This window comes from Melospiza georgiana, chromosome 7, assembly GCF_028018845.1.
Source record: "Melospiza georgiana isolate bMelGeo1 chromosome 7, bMelGeo1.pri, whole genome shotgun sequence".
NCBI lineage: Eukaryota > Metazoa > Chordata > Aves > Passeriformes > Passerellidae > Melospiza > Melospiza georgiana.
The window spans coordinates 31,085,533-31,103,329 of NC_080436.1; the positions used below are offsets into that span (position 1 = coordinate 31,085,533).

At 39.7% G+C, this 17,797-nt stretch overlaps 1 protein-coding gene across 8 annotated transcripts in view; it reads left to right on the top strand.

Moving 5' to 3' along the window:
* KALRN (kalirin RhoGEF kinase) overlaps window positions 1–17,797 on the top strand; it is a 462,312-nt gene that overhangs the window by 256,125 nt on the left and 188,390 nt on the right. For all 8 annotated transcript variants that reach the window (XM_058028572.1, XM_058028576.1, XM_058028573.1 and 5 more), the window contains exon 11: window positions 12,378–12,569. In XM_058028572.1, coding sequence (XP_057884555.1) covers window positions 12,378–12,569 — 192 coding nt within the window. The remainder of the gene's footprint in view (window positions 1–12,377; window positions 12,570–17,797) is intronic.

A 17,797-nucleotide genomic window follows, 5' to 3' on the forward strand; every position in this document is an offset into this window, starting at 1 on the left:
AATTCCCTGTAAATGCATAATGCTGTTCCCATGGCAGAAAGGGAGACAATGAAGCTATTTAAGAAATAGATATTTTTAATTCTGGAGGTTCTGGAAAACCGAATTTCTATTGTGTGGTGAATTCTGAAATTTTTGAATTAATTTCTTTTTGAATCAGAAGACAGGCAATGTTTCCAAAGAAGATAAATCCTGGGATTTGTTTTTTTAAGGCTCAGAAGTTCTTAAAGAGAACACTGGAAAATTATAGCACTGATATACTATACTTATATAAAACAAGTGCTATAAATATATTCAATATGGTACTGATGTATCAACTGAATAAACCTAGAGCTGAAACAAAAGGTATTTATCTCTGACAATTTCGGTGAAATATACCCACTCAAAAAAACCACTGCTGTTCTGACCTGTCTGTGTTGATGAAAACCATCATCATCTAAAGGCTTTTAAAACTTTCTGGTCATTTTTCTCTGTGCTCTTCTTATTGGCAGGTCAGTGGGTTATCAAACTGTACCTGATCGATTCCAGAAGATTAATTGCAGCAATGTCCAACTCTCATTTGTAATGATGGTGGACTGGTACTCTTCAATTTCTTGTAGCTATTGATAATGGGAAGGCTCAGGGGGACAGGAGTGACACTGTGAATTGTATCAGCACTTTTACTTTGTGATTCTGTTCTAGTGCAGTAGAAGGAGCTGCCCCAGGCTGTGCTGCTGCCTCTGGGCCAGCCAGTGATGGCTTTAGGAGAATGGCACAAGTGGTTATGACATTGCTGCCAATCACAAATATGCTGCTTTGCAGGCACTGGTAAAGAGGAAATTTGATATAGATTAATCCAATATTGGGGATTTTTATGCAGTAACAGAGCAAAACAATTTTCAAGGACAGATTTTAAGTATTTGTTATTATTGTGCAAATTTTCAGGAAATAGACTGAGTTCCATTGATCACTCTGCTGCACCAGATTTAGAACACAATCACACTTCCAATTTCACATATATTGTTTATAATTAACTTGTTCTGAAGAGTGGAGACTCCATTCTGATGGCTCTACACTTCAGAGAAGCTGCTTGGCAGTGTGATTGTGCCTCTCTTATTTCCCTATCATGGATCCATAATTGTCCAGATGAAGGATGTTCTCTTAGTCCCTCATCAGGTGTTTGAATTGTCTAAAAACTAGATCTGCCTGATGAGACTATTGCAGAGGTTTTATACTGATTACATATAGATTGAAAGTATTCAACCATCTTTTTATTGTATATAAACCTATTTTTGAAATTTACTTTCCTGTGGCAGTGTTCAGGTCTCAATTTCCCCTGTATAAAGATAGAGCAACCTCAGTGGATTTGCAGAGTACTTTTGGAATTACATGTGTGAATAGGGACAAAAAAATCCTAATGTGCATATAAATAATTCACTTGTTGATTCAGTGCTTGTAACCCAGCCATTAATATTGCCCTCCATAGCTGTGGTCTGTGAGGTCTGGTTTTGCATAACCAAATCCCAAGGAAGCACTGCTTTGTGTCACTGTAGAAAAGGCTTCTGGTGTGAGGCATTCAGGCATCTTTGTTTAGTGTCTGGTTCAGAGCACCAACCACATGCAGAAACACGGAGCTCTCTCCTGCTTTCCTGAGCTGGGGAGAAATTCTGTGATTGACATGAGAAAAGCAGGCAGAATCAGCCTTCTCCTGCCTTTACATTTGAAATGAATCTTGTTTGGAGAGAAAGAAATTGCAGAATTTGCAAGAAGTCAGGAACTGAGACAAGAGGTGTTTCTGACTTGTCAGTGAGCATGTGCACACATGTTAGTTTAGCATGACTGCCTGTTTTAGTATGCAGCTGATAGAATGGAAACCACTGTGTGCTCCAGAACAATAGCACTGGCTCCCGTTAATATACAACTCTCATTTTTATCAGGCTGTTTTTTCCAATTCATGAGATTTTGTCAGTGCTAATTTTTTTTTTCTGTGCAGCATAGGTGAGTCTTTGTGACATTGCTGAGATCCCCAGCTTTGCAGCAAGCAGAGAGCTGAGCCTGCTGTTGCCTCCACTGGAGTAATGTCAAGGCTCAGTTCAGAAGTGCACAGTGTAAAAGGGTGGCTGTGACTCCTCAGGACCAGGGGATGGGATGTGCAGCCTTGGTGTTGAATGTGTCAGCTGCAGTGAGTGCACTGGGGGTGCAATGAAGGGTGTTCCTGCTTGGGGAGGAGAGATGGCTGAGAGCACTGGGGTTTGGCTTCTGGCTCCTGGTTATTTTGCCAGTGGCCAAGATTTATGTTGACAAGCAGAGCTTGGATTTGTCAATGCCCACATATCAAAGTTGAGTGCAGGAAGGACTGGAAACCTGCAGTGCTCCACAGTGGGGAAGGGTCTGGTACCTGAGTCTTATTTTCTGTTGTCTTCTTGGGTTTGTTTTAGGCTTAAAATAAACCTTATTGAAACTTCTTAAAAATCAAAGGTGTCTTTTGGAATTTGTTTCAGGCATAAAATAGACCTTCTTGGGTTTGTTTTAGGTTTAAAATAGACCTAATTGAAACCTCTTAAAAGCCAGAAGTAGGTGTTTGTTCCCATCAAAAAAAAAGTGGCTCAGATAAATACTACCTAGTCAGGAATGCATTCAGACCATTTGTCCTTTGGGAAAAAATAACCTTTTCTGACTCAAGGGGGAGAGCTGCTCCTCCCTGCTCCAGGCTCCTTCCCAAAGGATTCACAGGATTTATCTGTGCCTCAGCACAGCCCCTCAGTGCACACTGAGTGCTGGGCTCTGCTCAGGCTTCACTGCTCTGTCGTGCACTGGAAACCAAAGGGGAGAGAAGCAGCCCCAGAGCACAGCCAGGGCTGTGCAGCCACGCTGAAATGCCAGTCATGAGTGTGCTCCCCCTTGGGGTAGGGAATTGGGTCACTAGGTCATTTAACCATTCAAATTTAGGTTTTTTTATAGGCACATGTAAATGTGGGACAGGAAAAAAAAAAAAGAGCACAGAGCAGAATCCGATTTGTGTGCTAACATCAGGATGTGAAAAAGGAGATTATTTTGGGAGGAGAATGCTGAGAGAAATGAGACTTGCTGTTTGGACCTGCTGGACATGCCTCCAGGGTGGGGTTTGGCAAAGGCACAGCAGGCAGAGAGAGATCAAAAGACAACTCAAAGAGAATTTCTCTGATCTTTGTTTTTGTCTCATGTCATGGCCAGTCTTATCCTTTGGGGGATGATTTGAGATTTTTGAAGGGGATTGGATAGGGAGAAGGAAGGACTCAGCAACACTAAATAAAGAATACACTAGAAAGCTTCAGGATTTTTTAAATAGTAAAGAATATGGCAGATGTTGACTACAGAGGCAGTATTTCATATGCCTGCAATATTCATGGAGATCTACTACTTGCCAGAAGCCAGTATGTTTTATAGCATGAAAATTTCTGGTGGGAACGCCTCTGTACCAGATCTCTCAGTGTAAGTCATTATTAAGATATATTTATCTCAGATCATGTGTGGCCCCCTAATAAGAGCCAGAAAAAAACCCATGATATCTTTCTAAATCTTTGTTTTGCTTATGGATAAGCTGAACTGAATTTCATTCACACAGTAGAGCACATTTTTATAGTGCACCCCATATGAGTGCTTACTGGCCAACATGAAAAATGTTAGTTCCTGTCTGGAACTTTTCTGAAGTATAGGAATAAGTCTGGTATAACATAAATAAAAAGGTCTATTACTTCTAGGGTAGTGAAACCTCCTTCCATTTTTTCTCAATATAAGTAGGCAGTACTTCCTAGGTGTTACAGGAGATTTTAATATTTTGAAGTTTTAGGGAAGACAAAGCCATTAGTCCATCCTGCTTTGGTGGCACCTCTGAAGAGCTAATTTGATGGGCAAGCCATACAGACAGTTCACATGTCAGGGAAGTAACGGTGGTGAAAAATTGGTTTATAAATCTAATGGGATTCAGAGAATGGTTTCTACTCATTTGAAACAAATTCCAATGTGAAACCATAACAGAGAGATGAATTAATGTTGACAGGGAAGAGATTCTGAATCCAAAGGGACTGTCTTGCTGACCTGCTCCTAAAGATGCTCAGCTAGAACAAGGAGGTGAAGTAAAAAGTTACTTCAATTTTAATTGAAGCTGGGGGAGACTGTTTTATTATTGTAGATAGCAGAGGGGCATTCTCCATGCAGTTATATGAGGTCCAGAGAGAGGGGGATGGGGATGGATGTTATCTGAATGGTGGGCAGGTGATGTGTTTCTTGTTGGCAGAGTATGTTGAGAAGCCTCCTTTTGTCAAATGGAAATACCCAAATTGTGAACAGAAGTGTTGGTGTTTTATTCTAATTGTGTGGTTTTTTCTGGCAGGCAATGTATTGAATTGTGAGGTTTATTCTGGAAAGAAATTGATTTTGTTTAAGTGATGTATTTTAAGTGATTCTTTGCTAGAAGTTAAATTTAACAGGACAAATTGGAGGGACCCAGGAGAACCAAGGGGTTCTCTCTGAATCTCAAGGGAGCATAGACAGTGCTAGGACATGGCACCATAAGATTGATGCTCTCACTGAGAGCATTTCCTGCACCACTCCCACCTGGGCTGGTGCACAGGAGCTGATGCAATGCAGCCTGTCAGGGAGGAAACCAAAGGAGCAGCAGCAAGAATTTAATTAAATCTCTGCATCCTTCCTCAGGTAGCAGCAGTGCACTGACCGTGCTAAATTATGTGGTGTATCTTCCTCTGTATTTTTTCTGCCAGCAATCAGTTTGCTTGTCAGAGGTGGCCTTTCACTTATAGCATAAAAAAAAAAAATTGCTGCAAATCTGGAGGTCCTGTGATGCATTAGTGGTACACTTACCCTTTTGCAGCAGCCTGTGTTGCATTTTTGTTATATATTGCCAGACAAAAAGAATTATTGTTATGTGATTTATATGCAGCACTGCATTGTGCTCAATGTTCAGCTGTGTATGAATTATTAAGCTGAAAGATCAGGAGAATGTGGGTTAAAGTTTTGCCAAATTTTCTTCTCTTAAACATTATCTCATTCTGTGAAAGGTTCCCTGCCACTCCAAATGGGCTTCAGGAAAGGTGTTATAACCTATCTTCACATTAATGGAAATAAGAGCATAGCTGAGTCAGGGCAGTGGTTGTGGAAGAAATGGAGAGGAAATGCTTTGTTGTCTTATTTAAAGTAGGTTTTATAAAAATATAGGCACAGAATTCACATTCTCACAAGTTTATTTCTGCTTTTATTTTCAAGGCAACCATGATGCCAGTTGTATTTGGTGCTGGGTTTCCCAGTGCTGCTGACAGTCCAAAGCCTTTTATTACTGTTGTTGCAGTGTCTTTGAAATCTCCAAACCATGAGCATGATATTAAACCCAGAATGCCTGGAGTTATTTCAATTCCAGAGACCAACCAGATTTGATAAAGCTGTCATGGTTGCACTCATGTCTGTAGGGTTCAGGAAAGATGTGATCTGAGCTTTTGGGACAGAAAACAATACCATGCCCTCCTGGATTACTGCTCACCTTGGAACTGCTCCATGTTTATTTCTCCACCTGCCTTCCCTTTTGCCCCTATCATAAAGAAGTTGTGGAGCTTTGCTGTGAACCACCTGGGTTTTCTGATGATATTAATCATTTAAGAAGTTTTCAAAAGGAGCTGCATTTCACTCCTGTCAGTCTGCCTTCTTGTGCTCCCTTGTCATTTCCACAAAAGAAAATGCTTTCCTCCTTTTTGCTGAATTTGAAAGGCTCAGTTACCATTCATTCACTTGAGCAGCTCTCAGTTGTACACTCTGCAAATTACTCAGTTATGAAATTAGGCAGTGATAATTCTGTTTTAGTGGTACACTCACTCTGTTGGATAACACCAAGCAGTATGAGTTTGGTTTCATGTTTGGCACCACAACTACTGTTTTGTTGTCTTCATTGTCCTTCTTTCCTTTCTTCTGCTCACTTTCACAGTCCTATTCCTGTACAAGAGTGTTCCCAAGTTAAAAGACCAAGCTATTTCATGTATATTACCAATGATAGAATACTAGAATAAAACATAGCCAATGATCATCAATTTCAGATATCTTCCCTAATTCTTATAGATTCTTGTAAAGACCATAAAATATTGGAACAGCAGTATTTCATAATCTCATTTGAATATTCTGTTTGGATATGCTTTTACCAGAAGACCAGTAAGGTGGCAGAAAATAAAAACTGAAATATCCTTACAAGCACAAAATGTGCCTACATGTAATTTGCTTTCCCAGCTGTCCACCTCTTTTGGTCTCAGGAGGACACTGAAATGGTTGAGAAGTGGAGATCTTTGCCAAACAAACTTTTATTCTTTGTGTACTTGTACTATGTACACACAGACGTGCATCTATGTGTCTTTATATACTTATTATTATTGGATGAGATGTGTGATTTTAAATGTAATTTAAAACATTGTTTCACTATATATTTCACTGGCATTTCTTTAAATAATGGTTGTGATCACACTGGAGTTAATTAGCATGATTGTGGTAATGGGAGTGTTTTCTACTTAATGTATGAGTGCACTACTGATTGAGATGAACAATTGGTCGATGAAATCCACCATAGCTAACAATTTTTTTTTTAATCTAAAGTAAGCACTGACTATGAAATAGCACAAAGAGGAATTCTTTAAGCTAATGTACTCCCAGCTATTAATTCTAATCTTGCTTATTTATTAGTTTGAAAGTATGAGGTAGCTTTTAATCAATTTGTCTGGCATTTCAGCAGTTGATGTAATGCGTGTCACCCTTTTAAAGTCAAATAATAAATTCATCTTGGTTTGTATGTAAACCCTGAGGGAAAATAATAAAGAAAAGTAACAATATACAGAAAAATATCTGGTCCTTCACAATGGTCAGTGAGGATTCTGGGTTATATCCACCTTGTCATTCCTGGGAATATTTCATATCTAATAAATACTGGAAAATGCCATATGTTTATATTTTAAACATATGTGTAAACAATATATTATACACAATATTTTATACAATTCACTGAAATAATGGCATTACTGGAGGTGTAAAGTAGTCATTAGTATCAGCATGATATCAGTGCAAGGAGAACTGGGGTGAAATTATGACAAGGAAAACTAAAGATGAATTGCCACGTTCAAGGAAGAACAGTCTGAAGAGGAAGGTGCTGATGGAAATTTCATTAGCCTGGATATTTTTTTAAAAGGTCTGAAGAAGTTTCCATTCTAGTTTATAGTGGGGAGCAATCTTGTACTGACAGAGTGAGTGGCTGCATTACCTCAGAGAGATATTCTGCCTGTAACTTCTGTAACTGTAATTCCTGGTAAGTCTGGTTTGAATTACAACCACGGAGTACAAGTAAGAATATAAGTCTTGATTTGATTATGTGCAATTCAAATGGAATAAAATCACAACTTACATTAGATCATCATATGCACTTAGCCTTTGCCCTTCATAAGGGAGGAGGGATTTTGACAAAGATGGATGCTTTGTTAAACCCCAGATTTATTTATCAAAGAAATGTTTCATTGTGGTCACTGATTTTAGCTTTAGAATATCAAGTTACTAAAGATATAATTCTTCACAAAGGCCTGACTGTGAGATCACTTAACCTCAACAAATACTGGAGCTAATTTTGATGAAGTAGCTTGAGCAAAGAATCTGATAGCAGTAACTGAGCTTTATAATTAAGGATAACAATAGTTTATAAGGCTTGACAAGAACTGCAGAATCAGCTCTGTAATTACAGTTTTGCCACAGTGAATCGTGCTGTAGTTTTGTTGGGCAGGAATTCTACTTGCTGTCTATGCACAGAACAGGTACCAGTCCTCCAGAGTTCTATTTTTAGCCCTTTGCCATTTTCCTCTCCTGTGATCTTGGGGAGATGGTTAGAAGGCTGACCCAGTTCTCCCTGAAGTCAGTAAAATCCTTTTTACTGTTTTCAGTAAGAGATGGATCAGGCTTTGAACTTTGTCTCAAGTTCCCAGCAGGAGTGCTGATACAGACATTTCATTGCTGGTACTGGAGAGTCATGACTCTAAAGAACATAAGGGAGATATCACATCAGAGAAAGCCTAATAAGTCTCCTAAACTTCAGCCTGCAGGCATAATGAGGGATTCACATCACTAGTCTTTAGTCAAGAATATCAGGTCTAAGCTAGTCCTCTTTCACTCTCTAGTTGGTACTTCCTGCCCTCCAGAGATGCCTTCTCTTCCATGCCTTTTTCATGGTAAAACCCAGGTGACAAAGCTCTCTGAATCAGTACAAGGAATCTTTGCCTGGAACTGCCTTGCACAGCCCTAGAACTTGGTCAATGCAGACTAGTGCTACCTCATCCCCCTTATCTCAACATCTGCTTGGGAAGTGAGGTCTGGGGTATGTAGTTTGTGTTTAATGTGATCATGTACCTGATCACCTGCCCTGTTCCACCCTCCTTGTTTCTCCTGATGTTTACAACAAACATCTTTCTCTGGCTGGTGGGAATGGCTCACTGCACTTTGGAGAACTTGGAGACAGTTACCATGAAAATCCGTCAAATAAAATAAACAGCTGTAAAAGAGTGTGCAGGGGCAGATTGTTCTGGAAAAAAATTGTCCAGATTAAGGACATGAACTTTACCCTGGACTATCACTAGACACAGCTATTTTCAATGTAATCAGCCTTAAAACATGCAGCAATAAACTACTTACATGTGCAGTTCCTAGCAGTAGATAAAAACTACATGGAATAATTTTCTGTAAATGCACATGGGCCAAAACCAAAATGCTGTGCTAAACTGATTGATACCTTAAAAGTGTGAGGAAGTTCACAAAGAGATAGATAGATAGATAGATAGATAGATAGATAGATAGATAGATAGATAGATAGATAGATAGATAGATAGATTGATTTTCTTGTGTTTGCAGGTTTCATTATTGAAATAGGTCATTATGCAAAGATTGGTCTACAAATATTATTAAGAGATATAAGGTGGAAGTTGGTTTTGTGCATGAAATGATGCAGAAGTGTGGAATGCCAGTCAGCAGTTTGCCAAGAATTCACCAAGAATTTCAAGGGTTTGCACATGACAGTTCCCTCATGGGTTAAGACAATATTAAGAAAAATTGCCACACAACCCTAAAACTTCAGAAAGCATACAATTTTATAACTCATGGAATTTTTTTCCTGCCAGATCTCAGGACTGGGAATGTGAGCTAACCTCTTTTGGATGGGGATGGTGGGACAAGGAGGCAGTTCATGCTTTTCTTCATTGTAGAACTCGATTCTCTCTTAGATTCTCACCCTGCCTGATCCAAGGTTATGTCACACCAAAAAAGTAGAAAGTGCTTCAAACAAAAAAATATAATAAGGGTCTGTACCCCAAAGAGCTTATTAACAAGAGAGCAAGCTTAGGATGAAAATGTAGGAGCAGGGAAGCAGTGCAGCATTATAGCACCAACCAGAATGAAGCTCTCAGCTTCAACAGCACTTTGGTTCAATGCCTGTGGAGCAATAGATGTACATGAAAATATTTGATATGTGTAACAACATCTGGTATGATTTATGTACACTTTAAGCAAACAAACAGAAGAGAAGTAGAGCAAGCCCTCAACAAATGAGTAACCTCTGGCTTATTTGGCCTGTGCTGTGTGTACATCTCGACAGCTGACAGGGGAGGACAGTCCTTTCATGAGCACACAAAGCTCAGGAGTTCAAGGCGAGGGTGGAGAGCTCCCAAATGTGGCTGCTTATCTAAAATGTATCTAAATCTCTTAAATCTGCAACAGCGAGCTGGAAATCTCTCAGCACCAGGCCTTCCTTCTAGAATGGCAGGAATATAACCATTAGTTGTTTCTCCTGTCATAAACTGCACCTGTTTTAAAATCCAGACACTTACCTGTGACCTCAGTGGACAAAGATAGAAAAAGAGGTGAAGAAAAATGTCTCCATACTCAAAATGCACTGTGTCCAAGCTTTTTGTGCATGACACATTTATGCAAACATATCCAAAATTAGGTATGCATTCTTCAGGGAAGCATCCCTGTGTGCTGACAGTGCCTGTCACAGCCCAGGGAAGACACTGAGTGGCTCCTTCCACACCCCATTAGCTTCCCTGCAGAAAATCCCCTTTGCCTTTGGAGAACCTTGTGCAGTGCAAAGGGGCTGCTAAATCTTTTTTTGTCTGTGCAGTGAGACCAGAGCCTCTGTTGAGGCCAGTCTGCATTCTTTCTCCCCCAAAGTCTAGGGTCCAGCCTACACACTTTTCACCAGTGTGTTTACATCTGGTCATTGTATCTGTGAACTCATCTCATCTACAGGTAATTCAACATAGCACGCATTGGAGTCAGTAAAACTCTGTGGCTTTCAGAAGAGATGGACCTAAATGTCTCAGGGTCAAATGCAGCAAATGTGTCCATACTGTATTTCAACAAAACTGTTTTGTGTCCCAAATCTGTGCCACAAGGAGAGAGGGAAGGCACTTACAAGTACACAAAATAATACATATAAAAGCAGGAACAGTCTTGTGCTCAGGGAGCTGGACTGGTGTGTGAGTTGTTGTAGTGGTAATGTGTGAAAAACACTGGTGTGGACTAGACTTTGAAAAAATTGTGCTAGCTTTGGCATCTGCTCCAAATACTATTGGAAGGGGATCATTCAGAAAGGATACTGTTAAGTGCAACTGGACCCTAATTCAGATCACATTAAATGGAACATTTTTTACAAACTCTCAGCTAAAGAGGTTTTCCAAAAAATGATTATTAAAACATAAAATTTTGCTGCTGTTAACAGCCTAACCATTACAGCAGTAGCCTGAAAGTGAGGGAATAAAAATTTACTATTGGTAGCAAAACTGTCTCAAGTATGTTCTTCACAGTCCAAAAGGAGAAATGCAAATACCAGATATTTATTGTCAGCCCTCAGAAAATGAACAGTGAATGAGATGTTTTCTTTTTGCTTTTTTATAACTGGAAATATTTTCCTCCATTAAACACTCAGAGGTCAGTGCTCCATCTCTGTACTGAACATTTTCTGAAACAATAACTGTTGACTGCAGCAGGACATTATCTAAGTAGGAACAACATGGCTTGATCCATGGCTTTTATTTTTGACAGTGTTTGTGTAATGCTCAGAAATACTTGTGTGTCCATAGTGTTAGAGGTATTTTGTGTGTATGCATCAGTTAATGCATTTTTGAGCTGAGGAGGATTTTGACAAGGAAGGTGCTCCAATTCTACATTGAAGCAGAAGTTAAAATTCCCAGTGAGAGCAGTCTCAAGCTGATGCCAAGCAGTTCCAAAGATCTAGCCCAGTAATGGAAACACCCTGAAGCTGATATCTTTGTCTCTCCTTATTTTTGTTAAGTGTTGAATACCAAAGAGCTATTGGCCTCATCTTGAGTGAAGAAAGCTCTTATATGACAGCAGGGGCTGGCTCTGTTTAGTTTGCTAACCTGACTAAGGCATAGCTCCATGGTTCTGGAGAAGATGGCTGCACTCACTTTCCATTTCTCCTGTTATTCATGAGACTCTCTGCTGTATTAGTTGAGTGGTGTTTTCCAGAGATGTGAAAAAAAGAGAGAAAGGATGGGCAGGTAGCTTGAAACCTCAGGCAAGTTGGGTAGATTTCCTCTTTCTTACTTGGCATGTCTTGGGTACATTAATTTGCTCCTGGGTTCTTCTGTTCCCTCTCTGTGAAGTAGGAGTCCTACACCTCATATCATAAAGGCTGTGGCTGTGGGGTAAATGTATTCAGGATAGTGCAGTGTTCAAATTCCTGTGTAATGCAGGGCAGGTACGTGCCCTGGGCAAACTGGAACCGAGCATTACACACTGGCAGCTGCAAGCAAATCACATGGACTCAGTCCATCTGTAAATGGGATGCAGAACAGTAGACAAGAGGAAAAAACCAGAGAAGGAGCTTGAAGACATGGTCTATCTCACAAAAACCAGTGAAAGGCAAATATTTCTCGGGGCTGAGACATCTCTGGCTACCATGATTACACACTGTAATGTGAGAGCTTTTGGGAGGCCAGTGCAGTGAGCTGGTGGCTGAGGGTCATGTGAGGCACTGCAGCCTTCTGAGCTGGTGAGTCCCACTTGCTTCGTGCCATTATCTTTGAGAAATTGCAGGGAACTTGGAAATAAACAAATGGGAAGTCCTATTGCTGTGCCTGGCAGGATTGGGTTGAGGTGGTGTGTTTCAAATAAGAAATAATTTCGTGTGTACTCAGGCATTTGTGTGGCTTTATATGTTCTCCTTTCACAGATGGCAATGCCAGTAAGAAATATTGTGATTGTTTTAAAACTCTGGTAATCACTTTCTTTTATGTCTTAAGGATAAACAGCCTCTTTCAGGGGTTTACTTGCCATGGTTGTATTACTCATACTGTGTTTCTTGCTTTGTTTGCTGGTAGAATACATACACCAATGCAGACAAGCTCTTGGAGGCTGCAGAGCAGTTGGCTCAGACTGGGGAATGTGACCCTGAAGAGATCTATAAAGCAGCCCGGCATCTGGAAGTTCGGATTCAGGACTTTGTCCGGAGGGTGGAACAGAGGAAACTTCTCTTGGACATGTCAGTCTCCTTCCATACCCACACCAAAGAGGTAAGAGGTGCACGAGGGAATTTTGCTGGGTATTGTAGAGTGCTGCAAGAGGCTGTCTCTGGAAACTCAGATAACAGAGAAAAGGCATTTTCACCACACTGGGCTGATATTATCCAGTTCATTTCATGCATTTGAGTAACTGTTGTGAAGAGGAAATAAAATGTGAATGAAATGTATGAATTTTACAGGTACACTAAAATATAGCAACACCATCTCCAGTGGTGCTTAATCACAACTAGAATGTATTGTTAGAAAGCAAGAATTCTCTTGTAAGAACACTTTAAGTACAAACATGCCAGCAGCATGATCCTCTGAGGATTCCATTTAAATGTACTGTTAATTAATGTATCCAGTATCTTTATGTGTTACTAGAAATCTTACATTGTTTAATGAGGCAGACTTGACTTTTCAAGACAACTGTTAAAGGAAAAACAGCCACATACTGATACAGTGAATCAGTGAGGACCTGAATAAATGCTGTTTAGTGTAATTGAAAAATATCCAGAGATAAGCTGACTTGCCAGAGGAGATACAGTGGACAGGACATCAAATGGGAGGCCACTGGGGATGTAATTAAAGCATACTTCACATTTTCTGCAGTCCAAAGGCCATTCAGTGGTGAGTGACTTTTAAAGATAGGGTTTCTGCTGAAAGAGATGGAATTAGTCAGGATGGTTGTTTTCACGCTCTGCAGCATCTGTTTGTGAAAGCACACTTGATCAGGAAGATATTCTGAGAAGCTGAAAGTTTTGCCTCTGCTTGTTGATTTACATGTTACAAACAAGTTGTATATATCAGGCTTCAGGATGTTGGGGAGCCCCTGAAGTGGAAGGTACATGAATACATTTATTTATATGTGTATGGAAGATGGAGTTTACAGCATGTACATTATAGCTGTTGGTACATGAAGGTTTTTCTTTTACATCCTGCTTCTGCAATATACTAAAATATAGTTAACTCTCTGTTTGTGGATAATGCTGTTCTTCCCAGAGTTGCTCAAACACTTACAGCTATGCTGGTTTGCCACTGGGGAAACTTAATTGGTTATTTCCTCTGTAAAAATTATTTCATAAGAGTTTCCTGCTGTGGTTAACCTTGATTCACCTATGCAGGTGATGATTAGTAAAAAAAAGTTAGTGGTATTGTGTAGCCTAATTTGGTTTTGAGAAATAAAGCCTCCCTGCATGAAGGAATTGGGATTGCAGTGCATTATACTCCTGTTCTTCAACAAGAAGGGAGTTTGCCTGCTCTACAGACCTGGTTTTAATGAGCTCTGTTTTGGTGAATAAAAATGCAGATGTATTAAAAATTAACATTTTTAAAAGATTATTTAAAAAACAGTTTTCTATGCTAGCATCTATGCTGTTCTTGAGATGTTAAGAGTAAATGCTAAGTATTTGCCTCATTAATGTTTTCCTGTGAGACAGATTGGTTCTGTGATGTGTTTTTGGAAAGTTCAGCAATTAATTCATGTCATTTTTAAGGAGATGAAGCAGAGTGGACAGACTCTGGGTGCCTCTCTCCTATAAAAGTCCCTTCCAACCCAAACTATTCTATGATTCATGTTGTATTAATCTATTGAGACACAGCTGGTGAAAGGGTAAATTAGTAGAAAGAATTGGTCTTACTGACACTGTTTCTTTTTTTGGAAATATTCTAAAGATCTTCCTGCTATGAACATGTTTCTTCTGACAGTCTTCCCAGCACAGGTTGTGTGAATTGTGAATTTCTGATGTGGTAATTCCCAGGTGTGGATGAGTTCATTGACTGTGAACTTCCCACTCCTTCACCTGTACTCTGCCCACCCCTTCATCTCCACATGCATCTGCTCAGATTCTCACCACCTGAGAAACTTTTAACTGCTCCTACCTTTTTTCTCCTGTCAAACAAATGTTTCCTTTTGTACTCAGTCTTCCTGTACTTTCTTCAGGACAATAGGTGGTGTTGAATTAGGGAGTCATTTAAATGTAGGTATCCCTATGGGTAATGTGGGTAATCAAAGCCACAGTCAATTAAGCATAAAAATATATTTGATTGGTTTTTTAATTAACCTTATTTAACAATGTATACAATAGGCTGAAATGAGGACTTTTTGGTGTGTAATAACACCTTAGAGGCATAAATTGGAAGCAGTACTTTAAGTGATTTTTCACTCTTGAATAATGTAGGTGTCCTATTGCCATGCCTGTAAACAAGATTTCGTGTGTCTCACTGTCCTATAGCATTCTTTATGCTTTTCTAGTTTGTAGTCAATATTTTTGTACCCTTTTGGACCAAGGCATTTCTGATGGTGTGAGCAGAAACCTGGTACTGTGGGAATTAAATCCAATTATCTGTATGGCAGGGTAAAGTTATAAATTATTATCACTGGCATAAATGCATTCAACAGACTCGTACCTGAATAATTTCTCTCAGGACTAAGTATAATTGAATTTAGGTTCTTTCTTCAAATCTGAATCAATTATTGTCAGGATTGTCGGATCTTGCACTTTTATCACAAATCTCATGATAGCTGACGTTTTTCTGTGAACTTTTGGCTTCAGGATCAAATGATGATAGAGAATTGTTGGCTGGCATTTGATTTTGTTTAAAAGAGAATATTTTTTGAGCTTCCTGGAGAAGAGGTTGCAGATGTCATAAAATCACACCCTGAAGATTCAAACCCTCAAGGACAAAAGAAAACATCTTTCAATTCATTGTCTGAATCTTAATATTTTAGTGTCTGAGTTTTATGCTTAAGGTTCTGCAGTGTACTTTACATTTCCAAGTATTAAAATGTAGAGAGGAAAGAGCACTGTGACCACTTTTATGTCATTAAAAATTTTTAAGTCCTCTTGCATAGCTAAGGTTGTGTTACTTGTGTTACTGCGTAAGTTAGGTTATGTTGCTTGTACTGGCTGGGGATGCAGTTGCTAACTGAAGAATGAGAAGGAACTTCACTGAATTTAGATCCATTTATAGTATATGGGCCTTAACTAAAATATGAAACAGTTCTGTACTTGTTTCATAGTTCTTTGGGGCATGAAAAGCATGTCTTACCACCTCTAGGTTTCTCATTTCTCAGTGGGCTCCAGATTACCAGTTCTGTGTTGAGTCCAGCATGGAAAAAAACAGAGAGGCAGAGAATTGTGTGTTCAGATCATGTGCCCTGTGCTTTGTTGTTGTTTAGTGAATCAGAAGAGCAGGAGGACAAGGTGCTCAAGGCAGGCATTCCATGTGGAACCTGCCATGCCTACCTGGCCCACAGAATGGGCTCAGAAAACATTTAATGTTGAGAAAAAGGAACTGCCAGATTCCTAACAGGTTACTATGAACATGTGCAAACTGGAACTTGGCAGAGGTCTTCTGAGTGACCAAATTTGGGAAAATGTTCATATGAATGACATAATGTGTATTCTTGACATCAAGGCTGAGCCCTGCAAAATTTCAAACCCTTGCTTCAAAGCATGGAGGGTCTGGAGCATCTCATTTGAACAGAAATAAAACTAACACAGGCAAAGTACCTTTTCTATCCCTTTCTCTCATTCTGGCCCTTTCACCTCAAAATTCATCAAGTTCAGCCTTAGGCAGACACCTGGTATGGAAAGTTTCACTCTGAAAATCTTGTCTAATAAGGCCATGAGAAAGTGAGAGCTAAGTCCTGGACCATTAAGTGTCAGACAGCTTCCTGCATTATAACCTGTATTATTTGTGGTCAGTAGGTCACCTTGATCACCCCACAGACATCAGTGGGTAATGGAGTGGGGCTGCCCTGTCAGTCAGAAATGGTAACAGTGTTTTATTGCAGGCACTGCTAACTTAATTTTGCTTGATAACCAAGACCTGTGAAATTAAATTTTCTCTGCCTGAGTTGAATATTGTGATTGGGAGATTATTTCAGTGTAGATCACTAATTCTGACAGGGCTTGTTCTTCACTTTGAGGCAGAGCTGCTGGGACACAGGGAGCAGAAAGCTCAGGAGACTGAGGTCAGCTGCTATTGACTCCCATCAGAAGAGCTGACAGAATGTATCTAAGTTAATCATGGAGCAAACATGACAGTGGTTCTGGGATATATCCTGTAATCCTGTCACTCACTGTGCATTGACACAGGAATCAAAGTTAATGTTACTGAACTTAAAAATTTGTTGTTTGACTTTTACTGCTAATATTGACTTTCCAGAGCAATCGCCCACTGGATAATAAAGATTTGTGATGCAGGGGATATTCAGTTTAGCAACTCCACTTGCTGGCAACTTCTGGAAGTTCTGAAAAGGTCTTGTTCTCTGAACATGTGTTTGTCTTACACACAGCTCCTGTCCCAGACAGCGCTTTTGTTCCTTTTTTCATATTATATCCAGATTAAAAAAAAAAAAAAAATCATAAAACATTAAAATGACCCGAACTGGCTCACTGCACATAAAATATTCACTGAGTGAATATTCACATACTCACACTGATTCACATATTCACACCAATTCACACTTCAGAATTTTCAGTGTTAGAATGAAGCACTATGTGTTTTGTTCAAAAGCTAGAAATTTTGTCCTTCACCCTTCACTATGATTATATTAACAACTGAAACAGATGCACTACAGTATGCAAAATCCAACTTTGAAAATACCTGCCTCTCTTCTCACAGCAGGGCTGTGAAACATCAAACCTTAGACTTATGCCTCCTATTAGTATGACCATGGTTTTTGTTGGGAGCTGAATCTGTGTGCTGGTGGTGCTAAATGGAAGGTTGGACTTAGTCATCTTAAAGGTCTTTTTCAACTTTAATGATTTTGTGGTTCTATTATTCTAATAGAATAATTGTGTTTGCTTGGTATTTTTAAGAACTACTCAGTTCCTAAATATTCTCCTACTCCCATCAGAGGTGAATTTGCAGGCAGAAATTAGAGAATGTGGTAGAAGTGACCTGGCAGAGGTGCCCATGCAGTAATGTGTGTGCTGTCCCTTGTCTGTGTGGAGTTTCCTTGGAGAAGGCAGATCACCATTATCATTTTGATAATTGTAGCTGTGGAGAGGGCTATATCAAAGTACACTCTGGGTTATCAGCAATCAGTTATCATGAAGCAGAAAATAAAAGCCAATCCCCCTCCAGCTCCAGAAGGTCGGCTGTGGCCTGGACCAAGATGCCAACATTCACCAGTCATTACCTTTGGTGGTGGTTTTTGCAGAGCTGAATCTTGTCTGTAAAGCTACCAAAGATCTGGGACTGAGGAACCAGGACAGCTGGGGTGGTAC